Source organism: Cervus canadensis, chromosome 20 (genome assembly GCF_019320065.1).
Source record: "Cervus canadensis isolate Bull #8, Minnesota chromosome 20, ASM1932006v1, whole genome shotgun sequence".
Taxonomy (NCBI): domain Eukaryota; kingdom Metazoa; phylum Chordata; class Mammalia; order Artiodactyla; family Cervidae; genus Cervus; species Cervus canadensis.
Window position 1 is genome coordinate 43,572,723 of NC_057405.1, and position 26,166 is coordinate 43,598,888.

At 38.1% G+C, this 26,166-nt stretch overlaps 1 protein-coding gene across 1 annotated transcript; it reads left to right on the plus strand.

Moving 5' to 3' along the window:
• The first annotated feature begins 993 nt into the window (after window positions 1-993).
• Window positions 994-2,049, plus strand: LOC122422929 (glycerol-3-phosphate dehydrogenase 1-like protein). The gene has a single exon (XM_043439713.1). It carries the CDS (start codon window positions 994-996, stop codon window positions 2,047-2,049), a length of 1,056 nt encoding a protein of 351 aa, XP_043295648.1.
• The last annotated feature ends 24,117 nt before the right edge of the window (window positions 2,050-26,166 follow it).

The window sequence follows — 26,166 nt, forward strand, 5'->3', positions numbered from 1 at the left end:
AAAAAAAAAAAAAAAAAACCCCACCTGCCCATGCAGAAGAGGTAAGAGATGCAGGTTTAATCCCTGGGTTGAGAAGATACCCTGGAGGAGGGCATGGCAACCCATGCCAATATTCTGGCATGGACAGAGGAGCCTGGCAGACTACATACAGTCCATAGGATTGCACAGAGTTGGACACAACTGAAACAACTTAGCATGCACACACACACGATAAATGCAATGTATAAATAAAAAAATACTGTCTGAGGTAACAAATGCCCCTGAGGCAAGAACCTGAAAGAGAGCAGGAAAGCCAGGAGCTATCAGGGATCTAGGAATATGACTCTGGGGAGCAGTAGATCTGGCAAGTCCAGAAATATCAGGGGAAATTTATAAGATGAGAAGCCACCAACACCACAGCTGTGGTTAGTTTTTCAGAGCTTCATATTCATATATGTGGGCACAGTGGCTGAGATGTTCCAGGGCCAAGCTAAAATCAATATTCATGGCTAAATCATCTTTACCTCAAGCTGGTCTGTGGTGGTTTAAGTTCTTTGAATTCTAACTTCATGGCTGATTTTTCATCACATTATTCATAAATACAAAAAGGACTAGATAGTGTGCTACTAATTTTCTGTTTGTTTTATTGAAATGTAGTTGATTTACAAAGTTGTCACACAGTGATTCAGTTATACATATATACATACTCCTTTTCAGATTCTTTTCCCTTATAGATTATTAAAAAGTATTGAGTATAGTACCCTGTGCTATACAATAGGTCTTTGTTGTTTCTCTACTTTATATAGTGTATTTATGTTAATCCCAACCTCCTAATTTATTCCTCCCCCCAGAATACTATTAATTTTTATCTGTGCTTATTAGTTGATACTTCTTTCAATATCACTATCCTGCTACCTTTTAGGTGAAAGTGAATGTGCCTGGGCAGAGCAGGTGGAGGCAGGCGGCAAACCAGCTGGAGAGGCACTTGCGGGCCTGCAGGACTGCAGCGGGGCCATGACAGAATCACCCCTGAAAGTGTGCATCGTGGGCTCGGGGAACTGGGGTTCAGCTGTTGCAAAAATAATTGGTAATAATGTCATGAAACTTCAGAAATTTGCCTCCACGGTCAAGATGTGGGTCTTTGAAGAAATGGTTAATGGGAGAAAACTGATAGACATCATAAATAATGACCATGAAAATGTCAAATATCTCCCTGGACACAAGCTGCCAGACAATGTGATTGCAGTCCCCAATCTCAGCGAGGTGGTGTGGGACGCAGACCTGCTGGTGTTCGTGATCCCCCACCAGTTCATCAACAGCATCTGCGACGAGATCTCTGGGAAAGTGCCCAAGGGCGCGCTGGGCATCAGCCTCATCAAGGGGATAGATGAGGGTCCCCAGGGGCTGAAGCTCATTTCTGACATCATCCGAGAGAAGATGGACATTGACGTCAGTGTGCTGATGGGCGCCAACACTGCCAACGAGGTTGCTGCCGAGAAGTTCTGTGAGACCACCATCGGCAGCAAGGTCATGGAGAACGGCCTCCTCTTCAAAGAACTTCTGCAGACTCGAAATTTTCAAATTAAGGTGGTTGCTGAGGCAGACGCTGTTGAACTGTGCGGCGCTCTGAAGAACATTGTGGCCGTGGGAGCCGGGTTCTGCGACGGCCTCCACAGTGGCGACAACACCAAAGCTGCCGTTATCCGCTTGGGGCTCATGGAAATGATCGCCTTCGCCAGGATCTTCTGCAAGGGTCGCGTGTCCAAAGCCACCTTCTTGGAGAGTTGCGGCGTGGCCGACCTGATCACTACCTGCTACGCGGGCCGGAACCGCAAGGTAGCTGAGGCCTTTGCGGGGACCGGAAAGACCATTGAAGAACTGGAGAAGGAGATGCTGAACGGGCAGAAGCTGCAAGGACCACAGACTTCCGCCCAGGTGTATGGCATCCTCAAACCGAAGGGACTGCTGGACAAGTTTCCATTGTTCACGGCGGTGTACCAGATCTGCTACGAAGGCAGGCCTGTTGAAGACATGTTGTCTTGTCTCCAGAATCATCCAGAGTATACATAAAGGGAATCATGCCACATGTTAGGGAAAGTCCTGCCTTTCTGATTGCTTGTCTGGATTCGAATGGAAACCGGGACTTGGCCACGAGATGCTTGTGTGATCGTAATCCCATCACAGGTGCTGTGAATTTTTACAGGTTCATTTTTTAACATATATGAGTGTGTGAGTGTGTGTTCCTTCCTTGTTCTGTGGATGTTTCTATGAACCAAAATTAAAGGTCCTTTTTAAAAATTACTTCTGAAATTCTCCCACTCTGATAGTTTATAAAATTGGAACTATCTAGCATTGCCATATATACGCTACCATGTGTAAAATAGATTGCTGGTACACAGGGAGCTAGACAGCATATTAAAAAGCAGAGACATTACTTTGCCAACAAAGGTCCATCTAGTCAAAGCTATGGTTTTTCCAGTAGTCATGTATGGATGTGAGAGTTGGACTATAAAGAAAGCTGAGCACCGAAAAATTGATGCTTTTGAACTGTGGTGTTGGAGAAGACTCTTGAGAGTCCCTTGGACTGCAAGGAGATCCAACCAGTCCATCCAAAAGGAGATCAGTCCTGGGTGTTCATTGGAAGGACTGATGCTGAAGCTGAAACTCCAGTACTTTGGCCACCTCATGCAAAGAGTTGACTCATTGGAAAAGACCCTGATGCTGGGAGGGATTAGGGGTAGGAGAAGAAGGGGATAACAGAGGATGAGATGGCTGGATGGCATCACCAACTCAATGGACAGGAGTTGGTGATGGACAGGGAAGCCTGGCGTGCTGTGATTCATGGGGTCGCAAAGAGTCGGACACGACTGAGTGACTGAACTGAACTGAACTGAACACAGGAGCCCAGCCTGGTGCTCTGTGATGGCCCAGAGGGTGGGATAGGAGGAGTGGAGGGAGGCTTAAGAGGGAGAGGAGATATGTATGATTATGGCTGATTTGCAGTTATTGTAGGGCAGAAACCAATACAACATTGTAAAGCAGTTTTCCTCCAATTAAAAAACAAATTTAAAAAAAAAGATGGGAACTATCGCAGCTAAAAGTTTTGAATCTAATTCCTATGTATTTTGGTGAAGGTATTTTTTTTCTCATTCTCTTACTTTAGCCAGCATTAACATGATAGAGTGGCGGAATGAGTGGGTTCAAAAATATATATACTGTAACTTTTAAATACTGTCTCAGAACCAACATAATCAACTACTTTGATTGTGGGCTGATCTATTATTTTAAACAATTACATACTTTTAATTAGGCTATATATATTCCTCTCATTTCAGTTTTCTGCATTTTTAGCCTGTTTTCTCTTCATTAGCTACCAGAATATGCTTTCATAAAGGCTGGGCAGTGGCAGAAGACAGAAAACTCATCTGGGATTTTCCTGATGTGGTTGACACAGTCTTCTGATTAACAACACTTGTGTGATGCTTGGGAGACCCAGGTTCGATCCCTGGGTCAGAAAGATCCCCTGGAGAAGGGAATGGCTACCCACTCCAGGACGGTTGCCTGGAGAATTCCATAGACAGAGGAGCCTGATGGGCTACACTCCACAGGATCACAAAGAGTCGGACACAGCTGGGTGCCTAATGCTTTCACTTTTTCACTTTTCTTTTGTGCAAGCATTTCCTTTAAGCCTCACAGATCCCCTGAAAGAGGGCTGCCTTTATTCCTCACTGAAGATGCAGTCACTGTGCCTGGCTGCCTGGTGAGTTGGGTCAGAGCCAGAGTCAAGCCCAGTGCTTCTCCCCCTACCTGAGCTGTGCCAGGACCCGCTCAGGCATCAGTGGACTGCTTTGACATATTAATTGGTTGTAGGATACACAGCCTTTCCTGAGGCCATCAGCAGGCTTCCTGCAGCCGAAGTTTGTATGGGTCCTGATCTAGAAGGATGTGGTTCCAAGTGTCAACTTCTTTCCATCAGCTTCACCTGGAGACTCTTAGAAATGGTTCAACACCTGGTTCGATTCCAGATCTCTGAAATGGGGTCTTGAACCTGTGCTTTGGCATGCCTTCCATGTGTTTCAGCACTCACTACAGTTTGAAAACCACTACTTTAGAAAATTTACTTTAGCCTGGCATTTCTCAAACCATGTTCCCTGGAACCCAGTGGTTGTTCCAGCGTTCCCTCACAAGGTCCAGTGAGTTTGGAAAAAGCTGCATCTGTACACCCCTCTTGAAGGGGCAGAATGTATGTTAGTTTGTTACTGGATCTTGTTTTTTTAACCCAGCAAGTCCCAGACATGTTAGATTATGGAGATTTTTTGGGCAGGGGGCAAGAAAACTTGCCAGAGTTTCCAAGGAACACTGTTCCAGGCTGAGGTGGCCTTAGCACAGCTCAAGTATCCCCCTCTCTCTGCAAGAAATGAGGATATATGACTACCTGTGGTGTTGTATGTTCTGAACCTTAGTAGTTCAGGTTTGCCATGGGTATTTGATGAAGTTTTAAGGTGTGGCACTGTTAGGTACAAGCAAGTGGATGTCAACCTCGCTGAAACACATTGTGTGGACTAAGTGCTTTTAATTCTAGAATAAAGAACGGGAATTACTGTATCTTCTTAAACGAGATAGGTTACCTTACATAGAATGTGGTAAGTGTTAAGAGAACATATGACTATCACTTATATATTCATCGACTTTCAGTCACTTTGGGAGTTTGATCCTTTTTGTTTTCCAGCTTGGGGATTTTTTTCTTCTTCCCTTTTTTCCAAACATATCTGAAATGATTGTCAAACAGATTTTGTGGGAATTTTTTAAATTTCTATTCACAGAAGTATATGAAAGCACACCTACTGTAATATAGAAAAAATACCTGTCTTAAAATCCATCCTAGTGGGTAGAATTCAGCTAAATTCCTTCTGGTTTTCATTTAACTCTCATCTATAATATGGCCCCATGGTATTGACCCAAGGAGCAGTGAGGTGCCTCTGTACTAAAGAATCTTTGGTTTTTCCACTAGTTCTAATCTAAGAGTACTATACACACACTATATTTAGTTTTCTTACCTATCATGTACTATATTAGTTTACAGACCGTAGAAGGAAATGATTTAAAAGCTTAATAAACATTTTAATCCCCCAAACCTATGCTACTGATCCCACTTTTTAACCAGCTTATTTTATCATTTTATTTGTTTAGGTAACCTTTTTTTTCTCCCTGAATTGTGTTGCATTCACAATAATAAAAAGACAATTTAAAAAAAGTGAATCGGACTTTCCCCCATTTTCTTCATTTTCATGTACCCCTGACTCTAGACAGTTCAGTTCAGTCAGTCAGTTGTGTCCGACTCTTTGTGACCCCATGAATCACAGCATGCCAGGCCTTCCTGTCCATCACCAACTCCCGGAGATTACTCAAACTCATGTCCATTGAGTAGGTGATGCCATCCAACCATCTCATCCTCTGTCATCCCCTTCTCCTGCTGCTTTCAATATTTCCTAGCATCAGGGTCTTTTCAAATCAGTCAGCTCTTCACATCAGGTGGCCAAAGTATTGGAGTTTCAGCCTCAACATCAGTCCTTCCAATGAACATTCAGGACTGATTTCCTTTAGGATGGACTGGTTGGATCTCCTTGCAGTCCAAGAGACCCTCAGTAGTCTTCTCCAACACCACAGTTCAAAAGCATCAATTCTTCATCACTCAGCTTTCTTTATAGTCCAACTCTCACATCCATACATGACTTTGCTTTGAAAAACCATTGCTTTGACTTGATGGACCTTTGTTAGCAAAAGTAATGTCTCTGCTTTTTAATATGCTGTCTAGGTTGGTTGTACCTTTTCTTCCAAGGAGTAAGCATCTTTTAATTTCATGGCTACAATCACCATCTGTAGTGATTTTGGAGCCCCAAAAAAAGAAAGTCTGCCACTGTTTCTCCATCTATTTGCCATGAAGTGATGGGACCGGATGCCATGATCTTTGCTTTCTGAATGTTAGGCTTTAAGCCAACTTTTTTACTCTCCTCTTTCACTTTCATCAGAGGCTCTTTAGTTCTTCTTCACTTTCTGCCATAAGGGTGGTGTTATCTGCATATCTGAGGTTACTGATATTTCTCCCAGCAATCTTAATTCCAACTTGTGCTTCATCCAGCCCAGCATTTCTCATTATGTACTCTGAATATAAGTTAAATAAGCAAGGTGACAATATACAGCCTTGATGTACTCCTTTTCCTATTTGGAACCAGTCTGTTGTTCCATGTCCAGTTCTAACTGCTGCTTCCTGACCTGCATACAGATTTCTCAAGAGGCAGATCAGGTGGCCTGGTATTCCCATCTCTTTCAGAATTTTCTACAGTTTATTGTGATCCACAGAGTCAAAGGCTTTGGCATAGTCAATAAAGCGGAAGTAGATGTTTTTCTGGAACTCTCTTGCTTTTTCGATGATCCAGTGGATGTTGGCAATTTGGACTCTAGTAAATGGGTTAGTAATGGACATTTTTTCTCTCTTTTTCTAAAAGGAATATATGTGTATACAGAGTAAAATGTATTATAACAGAAAATCAACCCCACTAATGACATCTTACTTAGTATTGGAAGAATAAAAGGACCATAAACAATGAAATCCCCAATGAGGTATTTACATCTTCTAAGAAAATAAGCAGAAAATACTTTTAAAGTTGCTGCAACTTGTCTTTCTCAACCCGAAGAAAACCTGTTGGTAGGTCACCAATCCCAAGCAGAAAATATATCCACACAACTTCTTTACAGAAGCCAATATGGCTGCCAGGGCCAGGCTAAAGTATAAAGTCAACACTGAATGAATAATATCTAGACCATAACAAACACTAACAGGTTCATTCCTATCTAACTCTCAAAGTTAAGGTGACTTCACCAAAGGATAATCTTATGACCTGCATTTTTGTACAGTTTCAGAAATAGGTATGTCCTAAAACTCCAAAAGGACCATAAAGAAGGCTGAGCACTAAAGAATTGATGCTTTCAAATTATGGGCTGGAGAAGATTCTTAGGAGTCCCTAAGAATGCAAGGAGATCAAACCAGTCAATCCTAAAGGAAATCAACCCTGAATAGCACTGGAAGGAGTGATACTAAAGCTAAAACTCCAATACTTTGGCCACCTGATGTGAAGAGCTGACTCATTGGGAAAGACCTTGATTCTGGGAAAGACTGAGGGCAGGAGGAGAAGAGGGGCATCAGAGGATGAGATGGTTGGATAACATCACCAACTCAATGACATGAGTTTGATCAAACTCCAGGAGATAGTGAAGGACAGGGAAGCCTGGCATGATGCAGTCCATTAGATCACAAAGACACAACTTAGTGACTGAATAAAAGCCCCTAAAACTCTGACTAGAGAATGGCATCATGGAAATATGCTATATATATAAATACATATATATGCATATGTATACATACACACATTAAATATATATATATACATATTTGATAAATATATTCCATAAACATCTAAAAATATAGTGTGTATACATTTTTATATATGTACACACATATATAGATAATGTGTGTGCATGTATATATATTTTATAATTTTATCTCTGACTTTAAAAGTATATATTTCCTTTGATCTAGGACAAAATAAGTTTATAAATCTGATCATGTTGTAGTTTTGCCTTTACATATCAGACAATTTAGAGAGAATTAATTCTCAATTGCATCTAGCATTCTTAACCTAAATTTGTTTTACAATCAAAATTTCTATCCCTCTCTCAAATTTCCTCACCCTCATTATTTAATTTATTAATCCAAATAAATTAGGTTTATTTATTTACTTATTTATTATTTGTTAGGTTTATCTTTTGTTTATTACTTATGTATTATAACTTATTTATTATTTATTTATTTGTTAGGTTTACTAATCTAATTCTAACCTGGCCTCATGTTTTTAAAAACTTTCTATCTTTCATGTTTTTAAGTATAGTATATATAAAAAGAGATAATATAAGTATACTTATATAAATAATAAAAACAGGATAATAGCTATTATTGACTTACATTTTGTACTGGAAGTACTCTGCTCTTCTTTAAGTGGAATCTGAGAGGGGGCTTTGATATGGAAGAGAGGACTTGGAGTCCAGGAAATAAAATTATGGGCACTCAGATCAAGGGAACAAGTTCTAAAAGCACTCTTCTTTGTCACATTAATCATTAGTCAGCTTTGTCCAGGGAAGAACTCTGGTTCTGAACAGGTTCAGGTGGGCAGAGAAGAAGATAAAGGAGAGTAGGTCCTTAGTAGTCAGGCGATTGCCAAATGGGAGTTGAAAATTCAATTGCCCCTAATTCTTCTAGAGGAGGTTCTGGAGCCAGCTGCAACTCAAGAGCTACTGAAGAAAAAAATAGGAGCCCTGAATTGGCCCTAGAACTTCTTTGTCTCTTGGAGCTATGAAAATGGAAAGGATGATGGATCAGCTTCTCTGGCTAATAGAAAAGCAGTCACACTGAGTTTTGCCCCACAATGGGCAAGAGTTAGATGGAAAAGTTCTCATTGAATGGTACTTTCCACTGTTTATTATCACAAAAGAATTTTCTTGTCAAGAGATATATTTCACATTTGTTTCACAGAGATCAACTCAGTTATAACCACTGAACTCAGACCACCTCCAAAACACCTTGCTAAGCTAACTGCAATTAATGATTGATCTCAACCGATTTCATGATTCCTGTCATAGTTGGCCAAGCCCTGGTGACACTCAGGATCTTGAAGACCATGAGCTGAGGAAAATCTAACAATAAGGCAAGGCCACTGGGGGACGAGATCCACAGTCCCATCGGAGCACACTTAAAAATATCGTAAACTTAAAATAATCTAGGCATATTGCCACATTCCCAGAAATCTCATTTCAAGGAGCAAGAGAGGGCACACAGAACAATATCCAGTCAATGAAAGAGTTGTCCAGCCAAGTGGGAGGCAGAGCAAGATTAGGAAGGTCTATTTAAGTCTTTTTAAAGGATGCTAGAAACAGGATCCAGGCCCAAGGAGAAAAGCCTGGCAGGAGCTTGGAAATAAGGTTCAGTCCCAGCCAATTCCATGATCCAGAATTCAGTCCCAGGAGAAAACTAGAGGGAGAACCAGAAGCCAAGAGCCCATCGACAGAAGATCCACACAGCAGACTGGCCACAGTTCCAGTGGGATGGCAAGGTAAACAGAGGTGAAGGTGCTGGTTTATTCTTAGCCAGACATTGAATCAGACAGTGAGTGCACAGTGACTGTACAGATCATTCCTCCTAGGGGGAAAGAGACCGTCAATGTACTGCAAGACAGGCTTTTTCTGGTTCAGAAACCAAGCAAGACTGTATAAGCCAGTGGCTGGCAGTCCTGAATACCCAGAGACACAGTTCCTGCCGGCATCTGATATTGTGTCTTCCTTGTCTCTGACACAGAGACATCTGCCCAGGGAGAGTATGAGACAGCCCTACAGAGAGCCCAGCCAGAGTCATGGGGAACACCTCGGTGGGAAGAACACATAAAGGAGATTGATCAGTTCAGCAGCTCATCTCAAAAAAAGAGAATAACCTTCCCAGCATAATCATATTGAATTTCAGGCTATACTGACTCTACAAAGGATAATTTTATCATAATTTTTTATGAATAAATCAGGAGGCTTTATTTTCTTTTTAGAAATTTTTCCATCTAAATATTTTATGTAAGCTCTTTTTTCTTAAAAAAATTCAACACTTTTATAATGCATCAGCCTGATATATTTTATAATACATGCTGTTTGAGTTAATGAAACTCCTGAGATGAAACTTATTACTTAAATTATTTTAAGGTACATTATACAGTTCATAGTAAGCTGCCATTTTTCTCTCAGGATAAACCACTTCCTTCTGGTTTTGCATAATAAAGACTTGCAATTCACAAAGTCTGGCATTATAAATCACTGTATCCCCTTGAAACACAACCAGTCAATTGTCTTCCTCAACCAAAATGTATTGACTTGCTATTTTGTAGGCTATTATAATCAAGAATAAAAGCTAAACCAAAATTAACTGTATATAAAATCTATTTCAAAGGAGTTTATAAATTTACCACCTGAAAGTTTTCAACAATAATAAGAAAATGCAAGAAAGGGGGAAGTTTAACATGAAAATCATTATAGGGAATACCTCTTTATAATTAACTAATGACTACAGATATCCAACATTGTAACTAAAGTATGACATGTCTTAATTAGAAGCAATGAGTTTTATTCTTTAAAAAAATTGCACTCTGTGAGCTTTTTCTTTAGGCACAGTGACAGTGTGAGGAAGGACCAGAATTTTCTGGTCTACCTTATGTATCTGTTCTATAGGAATAAAATAGAGTACCCTCTATTTTCCTTATGAAAATATGAGAAAGTGAAAGAACTGCCCATACTTGCACAGGGCAGACTTCACAGATACACAAATTGAGCTCTGCATGAGACCTAATGTTCTGCTCTCACCATCTTGAAATTCTTAATTTTTGAACAAGGGGTCCTGCAATTTCATTTTGTACGGGGCCATACAAATTATGTAGCCCTGATAGCTCAGATGGTAAAGAATCCACCTGCAATGTGGGAGGCCTGGGTTAGATCCCTGGGTTGGGAAGATTCCCTGGAGAAGGGAAAGGCTACCCATTCCAATATTCTGGCCTAGAGAATTCCATGGACTATAGAGTCCATGGGGTTGCAAAGAGTCAGACACAACTGAGCAACTTTCACTTTCACTTTCAACTGCATACAGAGGCCAAACCAAGAAACGTCATCATGATTGCCACATGATGTAACAGGTATCTAGTGCATAGCATACAAAGAGGAAATGTTCAACGAATGAATTAAATCAAACGATTCACTAATTTCCTAGATAGATTTTAATCCAAACAATTGAGTTTCTTTAAATCAATTTATAGTGAAAAAGTCAGAGGGAAACTTCCCCACTGATATCTCTTTCCCATGTCAATGTATCCATATTATTATTCTCTTTTCTTTTTTATAATAAATATGCAAAGCTTATTCATCTCTACTGTGTGTGGCCAGGTGTCCTAATTATCAAGAGCACAGAAGACCCTAAGATATTTAGGCAGGCCACCTGAACACATGAGGATCCATTTTTATGAAGATTTCTTTAGGGAAACAGAAATGACAACTTTGTAACTTAGTGGTTAGTTCCCTGAGGCCTTTGAGCTCTCAAACTCTTTGATTCCAGAAAACAATGAGTCATCCTGTTGCAGAAAGAACTAGAAAAACGATTTGATTTTGGCAAGAAGGAGTGCTGCGTGGGTAAACATCATTCAAATGCACTTCTGTAGGCACTTTTGGGATTCCTGCCCAATCCATGTCATCTTATACGTTACAGCACAGCATCAACTTCAGGGGTGGGTCTAGGTGGCCATATTTTTCCCAGAAGACCCTGCTCCTATGGCCACAGGTGACTGAGCAACAGATGAGCACTAATCTCCAAGGTAACTCCTTCCCTGAGACCTTGAACTAAGACCTATATCATAGAGCTAGAGTCAGATAAGTGGGATCTTACCCTGAATTATCATGCAGAGATGGGGGCCAGAGTGACCACTTCTGACCAAGTGTGCACTAATTTTTAGGTCATAGAAAGCTAAATTGTACAGATAAATAATACTGCAAACATGCCGAGAAAGCAAAAACCAGAAACCCAGAGAGAGAGAGAGTAGCTGTCTCCATTCCGAACAGCTTTCCAGTTTCCAACTCCATTCTCACAAGCCCTGGCTTGTTTTAGTGTTTCTTATATTAAATGAAAATCCTTTCACTAAGCTAACTTGAGTGGGTTTTGTTCCTTGCAATCGAATGTGTAGAACAGCATCCCTGAAGAATGTATTCTAAGTTATTTGACAGCACTTACTGTGAAATTGAAACACCAAACAGCTGGAGTCACAAAAAAAAAAAAAAAAGAAAAAGAAAAAACAAGACCATCTAGGGTTGGCCATAAGAACTCTCATTAGATGAGAAAAAATTTCTCTCAACCTCAAGAAAAACAGAGTCAATTATAACAGTCCTGTACAAGCTGAAAATATTTACCTTCTTCCTGTGCCAGTTTCAGCTGTTCTATTCTAAATGCACCCAAGTCCTGCTTACACCACTCTCTTCCTCTCCTGTTACCTAAGAGAGGTTAGATGGTCCAGCCCATTCTAGGACGTCCCAGAATCCAAGGACTTGGGTAGCCACAGCCAGAGCACAAAAGTCATAAGAAGGATACCAGTTCCCCAGAAGTGGCCTTGAACCCATGAGAAAGAAAAGAATTTCAAGAATAGGAAAAGAAAGAAAAAAATCTAAGCAGAGGTCTATATTCAAAAGCCAATCCAATGGTCATCCACATCATTGCTTACTTATCCTCATGATTAGTACAATCTGAGAAAGCAAGAAGTCAGTGCTTTTGATGGCTTTTTATTAAATTCATTTAAGATCTTTGTTGTAAGTTTTCTCATTATCTTTTCATACTGCTTCACTGACATCTCCCCTCAATATATTTTCAAAGGCAAGATATTGCCATGAATTATCTTTTATTTTGCACAATATTCAGCATGATGCTGGACACATAGAAGGTATTTTAAAAATATCTATTCAACTGAATTAATTAAATGGCTAGTTCCTCAAATGGAGCTAAAAATTTCTGTTCATCATATGGTAGCCCAGTATCTTGATAGATAAAAGGGAAAAGTGTAAAAGTACAAGAGCAAAATGCTTCACCTACCCTAACCTCTAAACCTTAATTGATTTTCAAGAGTTTGCTGAATTTTCCCCCAATATTATTTGACTTTTTCACAACATGGATTCCTGCCAGGCTAAGTTTGAAACGCATTATTTCAGCCCAGCTGAAGTCACACACACACACACACACACACACATACACATGCACACACGGGTCATATTGTTTTTTGCTTAAAACAGATTCGTTGTATGTTGACCTTACCCTGAGCATAGAACTTAGCATCTCACACATTTGTGTGCATACACTTAATACTTAATAATGCTCTGCAGTTTCAAGCAGTTATGTGTTCCTAGTGAGTCTTTAAAATAGCCCAAGACTAAGGGTAAAAATGAAATCTCAATGATTGTTTTTTTCAAAAAGTGCCAGAAAAGTGATGTCTATAGCTGCTTCTCGTTTTCCTCAACCACTGCATCAAATACGCCCTTGAAGTCAAACTTCCTTTATGTTTATGGTTCCTTGTGGTGTGTATGTGGCTAACCCTTGAGCTCTGACCACCTGACCTCAATCTGGTTGGTAATCCACGCCTCAGTGGTTTCTCTCCTTGCCTGCCTTGCCTCTCTTGTTGATTTACTTAATCCTTCACATTCTAATACTGAATAAGCACTAATGCACTGACTTCCTCTTACCCACGTGACAGGAACCTAGGACTTTGGATTTCCAATTTTACACTTCATCATCATTCACTTAAGTTTCTGACACATGGCTGTCTCATGCCCAGCCCTACATGGACCATAAGAATCAGGGTGCTAAAAAAAAAAAAGAATCAGGGTGCTATCCATCCGTTCTCTCTTCTCTTTTTTCCTTTTTTACTTTTCATCTCCCTTTTTGTAGGCATTAAATAGGGATTATGGGAGAAATATCAATAACCTCAGATATGCAGATGACACCACCCTTATGGCAGAAAGTGAAGAGGAACTAAAAAGCCTCTTGATGAAAGTGAAAGAGGAGAGTGAAAAAGTTGACTTAAAGCTCAACATTCAGAAAACTAAGATCATGGCATCTGGTCCATCACTTCATGGGAAATAGATGGGGAAAACAATGGAAACAGTGGCTGACTTTTTTCCTGGTTCCAAAATCACTGCAGATGGTGATTGCAGCCATGAAAATTAAAAGACGCTTGCTCCTTGGAAGGAAAGTTATGACCAACAGATAGGTATTAAAAAGCAGAGACTTACTTTGCCAACAAAGGTCCATCTAGTCAAGGCTATGGTTTTTCCAGTGGTCATGTATGGATGTGAGAGTTGGACTGTGAAAAAAGCTGAGTGCCAAAGAATTGATGCTTTTGAACTGTGGTATTGGAGAAGACTCTTGAAAGTCCCTTGGACTGCAAGGAGATCCAACCAGTCCATCCTAAAGGAAATCAGTCCTGAATGTTCATTGGAAGGACTGATGTTGAAGCTGAAACTCCAATAGTTTGGCCAGCTGATGCAAAGAGCTGACTGATTGGAAAAACCCTGATGCTGGGAGGAATTGGGGGCAGGAGGAGAAGGGGACAACAGAGGATGAGATGGCTGGATGGCATCACTGACTCGATGGACATGGGTTTGAGTAAACTCCGGGAGTTGGTGATGGACAGGGAGGCCTGGAGTGCTGTGATTCATGGGGTCGCAAAGAGTTGGACACGACTGAGTGACTGAACTCACTGAACTGACTGACTATGACTCTAAAGAAGCAAAGGTTGAAAAAGACAGTTTCTGATTTGAAGAAGCCCATATTCCAGTGAAGAAGACTGTCAACTAAACAAGTAATAAGAATATAATATGAAAAATATTTTTAGATATATACAGAGTGAAATATTTGCTTCTTTAGGGAGGAATCAGGGGAAATTTTGGAGAAAGCATTATGCTTGACCTTAACTTTAAAGACTATGATTAAATTGCCCAAATGCTATGCTATTGGTCAATGATTTTATACACTGTAATATGAAGAAGATCTATAAATTTAGACTCATATTCTCTAAATTTCACTCAGGTAGGTGTGAATGACCTGGAGGGTAACAATATAAAAATATGCCATGTAAATTTTAGATTTTACTTATATTTAAGGCTTTATTATTCATAGTTTATTATATTTACCATTTTCCTTTCATTTAGTAAAATTATTTAATGATATTTTAAAGGTCATAATGAAAGTAATGACAAAAAAGAATCCTGGATATTCCTGAGAGATTTTTCTATTTTTTATTGCTGAATACAAAAATTAGAGTAAAATGTTTAAACTATTACTAAAATATACTTTATTTTTATTGCTAATACAATTTTTTAAATTATCATGCAGGCCTTTCTTATAAAATAAATAATAAAATTATACATTTAAATAACTAAGCATGATCACTTTTATATTTGGGTAAAATTTTTCAAACTGATTTGAGAATTCCTGCTTATCTTCCTTATAAAAGTATCTTTATAAGCACCTGCTATCAAGGCTTAAAATTCTACTACTAGAGATGAGACTTTAAATTTAACATAAAGTCTCCTTCCAAAAAGACACTTAGAAGGGGGTTGTGGAATACTGACTAGAGAGATAACCATTATCAGACAATAGCACCTTAAAGAGAATTAGTTTATCAAGTGTGCTACACCTGATAACTAAGTTCAAGTAAGCTGTTGAGAAAATGGAATTCTTAACATGGCTGGAAAAACACTAAGAAAGAAATGAGTACTGGCCTGGGTAAGGTTTTAAATAGGAGGCACAAGAAAGTCAGGAGTAAATATGAGAGTACTGTGTGTCTTGGGAAAGAAGGCCCAGAATAAGGTAAGAAGAAACCAGAAAAGAAAAGCAAAGAACATATAGTCATAATTTTTTCTATGACTGAACCCTGAATTTTCTTCTCAGGACATGCCTTAAATTATTATCTTCATTAAAAAAAATTAAGGACAGCAGTGGTTCTGGAATCAGCACTGGACATAAACACTCCACAGCCCATTCCTCTAGTTAATCACAGAAAAGAAAAAACAACAAAAAAAAAAACCACTTTGTTGTCAATTACCTGAGAGCTCTAGAGTCAACTTCTGAGACTTCTGAAAAGTAAACCAAAGAAGGCAGATCACAGAGAGGAGCAAAATATAGAAAAGAAAGTGAGGGATGTTTCCCTTTTTTTTCCTCACAGCCTTGCCTTTGAGGGTAAGCCCCAATCATTAAGCCACTTACCAGTGGTAGAAGCCACAGGGGAACCTCCTTTTTTCTGGTGAGAGAAATAAGGAAGAGTAGAGTCTATGCACTGGAGAGTATAAAGAAATCCCAGCACACTGATGGCTAGACAGGGGGTTTCCATAAATCTGTGAATTTACAGAAGTTTCAGGCTTATCTATCATCTATGCATGTGTGGGACAGACCCATCCAACACAATAAAGGCATAGAGAAGTACAGAGAGATTTGAATCACTGCCCATGTCTCACACTAACCTCTGAGCTACTTGTATGTGTAAGAGACTCAAACTAGCTTATAAAATGCTTTGAAAACCAAACTGAGATATAAACTAGAGGCAGTAAAACAGAACACATCATCTTAATCTACTCAAGTTCTCCAACATTCCCCAGAGAAATATAACCAGCTCCAGTGTCTACATAACATAACATTCTCATTGTCCAGGATAAAATCACAAAGTGTACAGCTTGCTGAGAACAAGGAAGCTTTCACCAATTCTCAAACGAAGATACAATAAGCAGATGCCATTCTGCAGATGATCCATGTTTTGGAATTATCAGGCAAAGAATTTAAGCTATGCTCTGTGAACTACAGAAAAACACAGTTGAAATTACTAAAGGATAGGAGTTCTTAGAGGAATACATACTCTAAAAAACAATCAAATAAAAAATTTTGAACTGAAAAAGTCAGTATATGAAATTAAAAATTCACTAGATGGGTTCATAGAAGATTGGAGGTAACACAGAAATTATGCAATCTAAAGAAAAGAGAAAAATAGTTTTAAAAATTAACAGATCTGCAAGAGTCAGAAAATAATATTTTAAATGGGAATGGTAAGTTCTTTCTTATGAATAGTTTAAGTATAAATGGGCTCAATTCTCCATTCAGAAGATGTAGGATGAATGAATAGATAAAAAATAAAAACAAAGTCCAAACATATGCTGACTATAAAAGATTCACTTTAGCTTTAAAGATGTATGTAGGCTGAGAGAAAAGAGATAGAGAAATATTTTAAGCAAATGGTAATCAAGAAAGCAAGGGTAACTACACTTGTACCACAGTGAATATACTTTAAGTTCAAACTGGTCACATGAGAAGATCATCATATAATGATGAAAAGTCAATTCATAGAGGAGCTATAATAATTTGAAATATTTATGCACTTAATATTGGAGCACATAAATATATCAAATACTATCATAACTAAAAATAGAAATGAACTGCAATACAATAACAGTTATGGACTTTAACACCCCACTCAACAACAGATAGATCAATCAGACAGAGCATCAATAAGGAAACAGAAGATTTGAACACTATAGATGAAATAAACCTAACATGTGTATACAAAACATTCCATCTAACATCACCAGAATATATGTTCTTCTCAATTGGACACTGAAAATTTTCTAGAACAGATCACATTTTAGGTCACAAAACAAGTCTCAACAAATTCAAGAAGATAAAAAATATATCAAGTATCTTTTCCAACAGAGATAGTATAAAATTAGAAACCAATAACAAGAGAAAAGCTGGAAAATTGAAAACAACATGGAAATCAAACAACATATCCCTGAACAACCACTGAATCAAAGAATAAATCAAAAGAGAAAACAACTGAAATTAAAAGAAGAAAACATAAGGAAAAAACCACTTGACATTGGTCTTAACAATGAATTTTTGGAAACAATGCCAAGTGACATAAGCAACAAAAGCAAAAATAAATGAGTGAGACAACAAACTGAAAAACTTCTGCCTAGCAAATGAAATGATCAACAAAATGAAAATCAATCTGTAGAATAGGAGAAAATATTTTCAAACCATGTCTCTGATAATAGATTAATATGCAAAAGATATAAGGAACTGATGTAAATTTTTTAAAAAATCCAATTTACAATGGATACAGGACCCAAATGGATATTTTTTCAAAGATATACAAATGGCCAATAAGTATATGAAAAAGTGCTCAACATCATTAATCATCAGGGGAATACAAATCAAAACCACAATGAGCTATCACCTCACATCTATCAGAATGGATATCATCAAAGAGAACATAAATAACAAGCATTGGTAAGGAGGTGGCGAAAAGGGAACTCTCAATTGGTATAGCCACTATGGAAAACAGTATGAAGGATTCTCAAAATAACTAAAAATAGAACTACCATATGACCTAGCAACTCTACTTCTGGGTATACATCCAAAAAAAACCAAAAACACTAATTAGAAAAGGTACAGTCTCCTCAATGTTCATAGAAGCAGTATTTACAATTGCCAAGATATGAAAGCAACCTGTGTCCATCAACAGTTGAATAGATAAAGAAGATAAGGTAGAAAGATAGATGCACACACACCATACAATGCCACTTGGCTATAAAAAGGGCTTCTCAGGTGGTGATAATGGTAAAGAACCCACCTGCCAATGCAGGAGATAAAAGAGATGTGGATTCGATCCCTGGGTTGGGAAGGTCCCCTGGAGAAGGAAATGACAACCCACTCTAGTAGTCTTGCCTAGAGAATCCCATGGACAGAGGAGCCTGGCGGGCTACAGTCCACGGGGTCACAAAGAGTCAGACCTGACTGAAGCAACTTAGCGTGCATGCCTGGCCATAAAAAAGAATGAAATTGTGCCATTTGAAGCAACATGGATGGACTTGGAGGGCATTATGTTAAGTCAAAGAAGTGGACAGAGAAGGACAAATACAAATATGGTATCACTTACATGTGGAATCTAAAAAATATAAGGGAAATTCCCTGGTGGTCCTGTGATCAGGACTCAGAGATTTCACTGCCAGGGCCTGGGTTTGATCCCTAGTTGGGGAATTAAGATCCTGCAAGCCACGTGGCATGCTTAAATTTTTGAAAATAAATACAAACGTCTTTAAAATTATGACAAACTAGTTAATATAATGAAAAAGAAATAGACTCACAGACATACGGAAGAAACCAGTGGTTACCAGTGGGGAGAGGAAAGTGGGGAAGTGCAATATAGGGGTAGAGGATTAAGAGGTACAAACTATTATGTATAAAATAAGCTACAAGGATATATTGTACAACATGGGGTATATAGCCAATATTTTATAATAACTATAAATGGAGTATAACCTTTAAAATTATGAATCACTATATTATACACCTATAACATATAATATTGTACATCAACTATACAGCAATAAAAAATTCAAAAAAATCCACAATAAACTATCACTTCATAACTACTAAAATAGCTTTTATCAAAGAGACAAGAGGTAAGAAGTGTTAGTGAGGACATGGAGAAAAGGGAAGCCTGGTACATTGTTGATGGTAATGTAAACTGGTGAAGCCACTATGAAAAACAGTATGGAGTTTCCTCAAAAAATTAAAAATAGAACTACCATATGATCCAACAATCCCACTTATAAGTTCATATCTAAAAAAATAAAATCACAAGCTTAAATAGATATCTGCACCCACATGTTCATCACGGCATTATTTACAATAGCCAAGACAGAGACAACCTAAGTGTCTGCCAATAGGTGCATGGATGAAAAAATGTGATACACACACATATAATGGGATATTATTCAGGCATTAAACGGGAGGAAAATTCTACCATTTATAACAACATAGATGAATCTTGAGGGCACTTTGCTAGTTAAGTAACTCAGGAAAAAAACATACACTGAATGATCTCACTTATATGTTGACCTGAAAGAAATCAAACTCATAGAACAGGAAGTAGACTGGTGGTTGCTGGCAGGTCGGTGGGAAAATGGGTAAAGCTGGGCAAACTTCCATTCATAAAATGAGTAACTTCTAAAGGAAAAAATTAATGGAACATCAGAGGCCTGTGGGACTTCATCAAAAGGTCTAATATACACGACGGGATTGAATATCTAAAGAACAGCCAAAAACTTGGTCGATTAAAAATGTGCATTAACAGATCCGAGAAGTTCAGCATGGTCCTATTGGAAGACAATTCCTTATGGCAGTTCTGCACACTTTGTATCAGCTTTAGTTTTGGACTGTCTTTTTCAAGCATGCTTGTATAGCAAATAATCTTGGATGACAGAGACAGTGCTTCCCTCTGAGGCAGAGGATAAATTTGTTTCATGACCATTATGATAATGGTAATATCACTTTTCAGTGTCCTTTAAAAGATTGGGGTTTCTTCAGTTGTGATTCACCACTGCATGCACAGCATCCTCCTGGGCTGCCCTGTATCCTAAGATAGGACCTGGGAGGCAAAAAAATTTCATGAACATGAAGTTCATGCTGCCTGCAGTGTCATAGGTATTAAAATCTTTTGCCTCTTTCCCAGGAGTATCATGTCTTCTTTCAGCATCCACAAAATTATATCAGACTAACATGTTAGCTAACAGGAAAGGTAAAATCTTAGATCCTTCACAGTTCTTGACTATTCAAACAAGATAACTTCAAAAGATCCTAACCTAACTTCTGAGCACCAAACATAAAGACGAATCTTGAAACAGCTAGAGAGAAAACTCTGACACATACAGTGGAACAGTGATTTGAATAATTATGAATTTCTCATCAAAAGTAATAAAGGACAGAAGACAGCAGAACAACATCTTCAAACTGTTGAAAGAACTGTCAACTCAGAATTCTCCATCCAGCAGAAATGTATCATTTTCCTTCAAAAATAAAGGGAAAATGAAGACATTCTCAGATGAACAAAAACTAATAAAATTCATCATCAGCAGACATGTTCTACAAGATGTGATGAAGTAGATTCTGATTGTTCAAGTTGAAAGGAAATAACACCCCAGGAAAACATAAATCTTTAGAAATAAGGATCAACAGAAATGACAAATATCTGGAAAAGTAAAAAAGATTATCTTTTCTGTTAAGATGTTGAAAGTAAAAAGTATAACACTCTGGCCTGGGATTTTCAATACATGTACAAGTTATACATATGATATATATAATATAAGGGACCTCAAGAGAGAGTTATATGGATGCAACTTTTCTACATTTGATATGAAGTGGTTCAAAACTAACCATCGTAGATTATGAAAGGTTAGGTATGTATATTATAGTCACTAAAACAACCATGAAAAATAACACAAAGCTATGTAGTCAAAAATTTAATAGGCAAATGTAAACTGAGTACTAAAATGATGTTCAAGTAATCTAAAATAAGATAAGAAAGGAGGTAAGGGAGAGGTGGTAATAGCTGAATTAGAAAACAGACAAGACAGAAAAAAATGATGAAATGGTAGATAAATCTAACCATTTCAATAATTATATTAAAAGTTGATGGCCTATTTTTAGGAAAAAAATGGAAAAGGAGGGAATACTTCATAACTCACTCTGTGAAGGCAGTATTACACTGATACTAAAACCAAAGGTATCAACATGATAAAAAATGAAAACTGTAAACCAATATCCTTTGTAAATATATTGATAGCTGAAAAAAGTCCTCAACATAATGCTAGCAACTGATTCCAGAAATACATAAGAGAATTATACACCATGATTCATGGTGCTTCAACACGAAAATCAACCAATGTAATATTATATTGATGGAGTATTAACAGAAAAAAGGAATTAAAATACATGCTCATTTCAATAGACACATAAAAAGAATGTGACTCAACCCAGCACCCTTTCATACAAATAGGAATAGGGTATCCATGAAAATCCATAGCTAACATCATACTTAATGTTGAAAGGTTGAAAGCTTTCCCCCTAAGATCAGAAACAAGACAAGAATGGGTGTTCTTACCATTCTTAGTCAACATTTTACTGAAGGTTATATTAAAAGACACAGGTGAGAAAAATAATATATAGATTATAAAGGAAGAAACAAAACTGTCTCAATTGTCAAGTTGCATGGTCTTGTATATATAAAATTCTGAGGAAGTCACTAAAAATTATTAGACCTAATAAATTATAACTCAAATTAGAAAAAAAAGGAACATTTAGAGACTTAGAACCATATGAAATAAAATACTTTACAATCAACACATTTCATTTGAAATTACAAAAATTATACATAAAAACATGCTTGGATAATATAATAATAGCATCATATAGGATCAGAATAATATAATAATAAGAATTATTATGGAACCATTTCAATATTTCCAGAGGATTATTCTAAATTTAAGTAGAACCTGGTGGTTCAGACGGTAAAGAATCTGACTGCTATGTGGGAGACCTGGGTTTGATCCCTAGGTCGGGAAGATCTCCTGAAGAAGAAAATGGAAACCCACTCCAGTATTCTTGCCTGCCTGGAGAATTCCATGGACAGAGGAGCCTGGCAGGCTACAGTCCATGAGGTTGCAAAGAGTTGGACACGACTCTTTGACTTTTTTACTTTAGATTCTATCAGATACATTGAAAAGAGTGGTGTGTGTGACAGTTTCCTTTTAAAATAGAGTAATAACAACCTGCCAGAAAGTACATCCTTTGCAAAGGTATAGAATTATGATTTAAAAATTTTAGATATCAACTTACATAGATCCCTCCTCACGATAGGGTTTTGGAAGACAGAATAAAGAACCACTCTTTTCTCAGCACATCCAAGCATAATATACTTAAAGACAGAAACCCCAGCATCTAAGAATTTTGCAGGGTAAAAAAATCGTGTGGAAATTATATAAAATGAAAAACTGACTACCTGCATCAGAAGCACCCCTCCTTCAGTGACTCTGGATTCCATGATCTGGGTCAGAACTCACTTCTGCTGCGCAATTAGCTCCAATATAGGTGGCACCAGTCGTAAAGAACCCACCTGTCAATGCAGGAGACATAGAGACATGGATTCAATCCCCTAGTTCAATCCCCTAGGTCAGGAAGATCCCCTGGAGAAGCGAATGGCAACCCACTCCAGTGTTCTTGCCTGGAGAATCCCATGGACAGAGGAGCCTGGAGGGCTACAGTCCACAGCATTGCAGAGGGTAGGACATGACTGAATGACTTAGCCACACTCATGCATAGCCAGAATGAATACAGCATTTGAGGCAGAGGGCTAATCTTCTCAAAGGAAAAAATAAGCTTTGCCATCCAGTTTCTACAACTCTGTCCCAAAATAACCAATATCACACTCTTCCCTTCCAAGAAAGTGGGGGTGCGGGGGGGGGGGGATGGTCATTGGCTAAATAAATTGTAAAAGAAAATTGAGTTCGTGTTGTTTAACAATGTGTACATGAAAAGTTTTCCATTAAGAAGAAAGAAAACAAACCAAAAAAATGCATACACAAGGAGCATTGTCTCTGATAGCTATCTGGCTCACAACAGAAGCTGCCTCTCCAAACATGCAATGATGCTTCTGCTACACTTTTCTAAAGTCAGAGCATATTTCTTGGATTCCCTGTCCATGATTAAGTTCCCCCTACACTTGTATAAAAATTAAAAGGGGGAATTGAGAATGAGGCTGTACCTGTATGGCTCTCTTGTTTCTGCTGGCAAGCACTGTCGTGGTTTTTGTGTAGTATGTTCCAAACTACACTCTCTCCCAGATCCTGACTATTCCCTGGTCATGGCAACCTTCCTGGTCATAAAAGAGACAGAAGCTCTTTGAGTAATTTGCCTCTGTGTCATGAGCCCAAAATTGTCCCTGAAAGTATAACTTTCTGTTTCTTCTATTTTCTACCTATCCTATAATCAATTTAGTAATTGCAATGACTATAGTTAATCACTTGTTTCAAACAAGCTGGACTATCAGAAACTCTCTCTGTTGGGCCTGGCCCAACACTAACAAGTTGCCATTCACAAATTACCTTCCAGATTCCATTCCATAGTTCTCTTGGGGGTTGATTAAAATTAGGCTACATCTGAAATCTGCATATTCAGCCTCAGTGCTTCTCATCAACAATCCTGGGAGCTCAGCTCTCTCTTCTCAAGGGCAGCAAGTTAACTGCCTTTCCCATTTATAACTGGTGCTTAATCAGAGCTCCCTAATGGTCTTATCTCCACCTAGCTAGTTTTAAGCCTCCAGACAGGAGTCATCTTTGTCTCTCTTGTCTTACATTTCAACATCATTTGTCTGAATCACCTTACAGTGAACATCCCAGAGAAATGTCTCTTTCTTTCCTGGACTACCCTACGTGGACATTACCAGATTATTTAACTATGCCATCACACTCCTGTCTCTGCTCATTTAGATTAGAACACTATCTCATATCTCTCAAGAAAAGTTTTTACATAGCTTATTCCCTTTCTAAACTTCAAACAAGTATTCTGTGCAGGTGTCACAGCTTACCGATTTTCTATCTCCAATTCCCTCCTCTTCTGAAAAATTGAAGTCCTCTGTTTGCTTTAAATAGTAATTTTATCAACACACACAAGCCGAAGCAATTCCTTTAATTCAGGCTATTTGATGCACTGCACAAGGCTCCCAAGAGGCAAGAAAATACATTTTGCTTCCCCAAAACTCACTTCCAACCACAGGCAATCAAGGCTAAATTATTTTAAAGCAGCATGTGCTTGAAACTACATCCATCAGAGGATATTAGGCCAGCAATCAGGTCTTTAAGATGTGTGTATGATTTTCCTAGATCTGCCTATTCACCTGGTAGCATCTGAACTTCTTCCCAACCTGCTAGGCTCTTTTATTCTGTCCAGACTGATTCACTTTCAAACACATTCATCAGGTGTTTTCACCTCTTTGTTGGATAACATCACTATAAATAGAGACTAAATCAAGCCTACTTCATGTCTTCTATTTCCTGGCCACACAATAACCCCCTTCTGTGAGTTCTTCACCCCCTTCACCGTATGCTCACCTGAGAATATCACACTTTGCCTTCCCATGAGTGCTGTAGGGAGGAGGTCATGGACACTGGAGTTGAGCAGTTCTAGTGTCAACTCCCCATTTGACTTGAGTGACAAGGGGCAAATTATTTAACTGTTTGAGCCTTCATTCCCTTGTCTATAAAATGGCATTGATATAAAACCTACCTCAGTGCTGTATGTTGTCAGAGAAAACAAATGAGATAATTTATGTAAAACACCTGGCCCAGCGCCTGGTGAAATTAAAGGGAAAAAGATGAGTCTTTTGAAATGTAATTCTCCAGATGTGGTTTTATAACTCAGCCTATTGCTCATGACTAACAGAGGATTTGTTTAAAAGCCCTTGAGGCACTTTCCCAGATGCTATATGATTCATTTCTGGAAACGGTCTACAAATAATCAAAAGAAAGTTGTTGTTGTTGTTTTAATTTTAAGTGATGTGTTATAGACTTACCAAAGTTTAATGCCATAATTATACAGGTAGTAGGGATGCCACTGAACCCTTCCTCAGCCCTGGCCCTCTAGGTCCTGCCTCTCCTCAGTCATTTCATCTGCTCTCTCATAGTACTCCTCCGGTGGTTTTCCTCCTCAGGTTAATTCAGGACAGGAATGATGTTTTCTAAGACTTTGCATAATAAAAGCACGTATAAAAGCTTTTCTTCCCTATTCTGACCCCAAAGCGCCCAGTGCTCTTAAACACAGTTTTCTACAGTATCGTTCTCTAAACAAATCTCAAGTTTGTTCTAAATTCCGAAATGTAAGTGACCAGCCCAAAGTTGTAATACAAAAACAAGCATGTAACCAGAAATTGTCACGTCAGTCAGTCTTGGAGTTGGGGATGTGTGCCTGTAATTAAGGTCTGTGACTCAGACTGAGGGTCTAGTACAAGGGGTTGGCAATGTTTCTAACACACAGGAACCTGAAAGTTGCTTGCCCGCTTTTATCCATCACTAAGGTTTGAGGCAAGACTCATCATCTTTATTGTGAAGCAAATTTAGATGGAGAATTGATACAGGGTAGCATTCAACTTATTTTGTCTCTAAACAAAAGAGGTTACACTTTCTATTTGGTCAGCTGTAGATTAAATGTTATTAAGGTGCAGGGGTCACATACCAAATTTAATTTGTTTCCACAAGAAGATACACACATAAAGAATTGTACTTAACTACTAAAATACTGTAACAAACAAATTAAAGTGATTTTCTATATTTCAGTGTACTTAGGGAGAGTATTTGATAGTAAATATTTTTAAAACTTGTTGTAAGGAACTAGCTGCATTTTGTGAAAAATTTATACTGAAGTAAAGATTAAAAAGCCAAACTAACATTGACTTTCATGTTTTTAAGTCAAATTTTATAATGATATAGAAAACTCAGAATATAATTTAAACTGTCCAGAATCAAACTATTCAATTTTTTTTCTTTTTTTTAACATTTTGAGATTTCTCCCATTCTTTTTCTCTGCTCTTGAAAATATTTGCAATGATAAAATCATTAAATTTTAAATCTTGTTTTTCTGCTACTGTATCATTATAAGCCAAATACTCTCCACATCATTAAAAACTATAAGCATAA

Excerpts from the sequence above, each read along its gene's own strand:
- LOC122422929 (XM_043439713.1), top strand. The coding sequence starts at position 994 with ATGACAGAATCACCCCTGAAAGTGTGCATCGTGGGCTCGGGGAACTGG.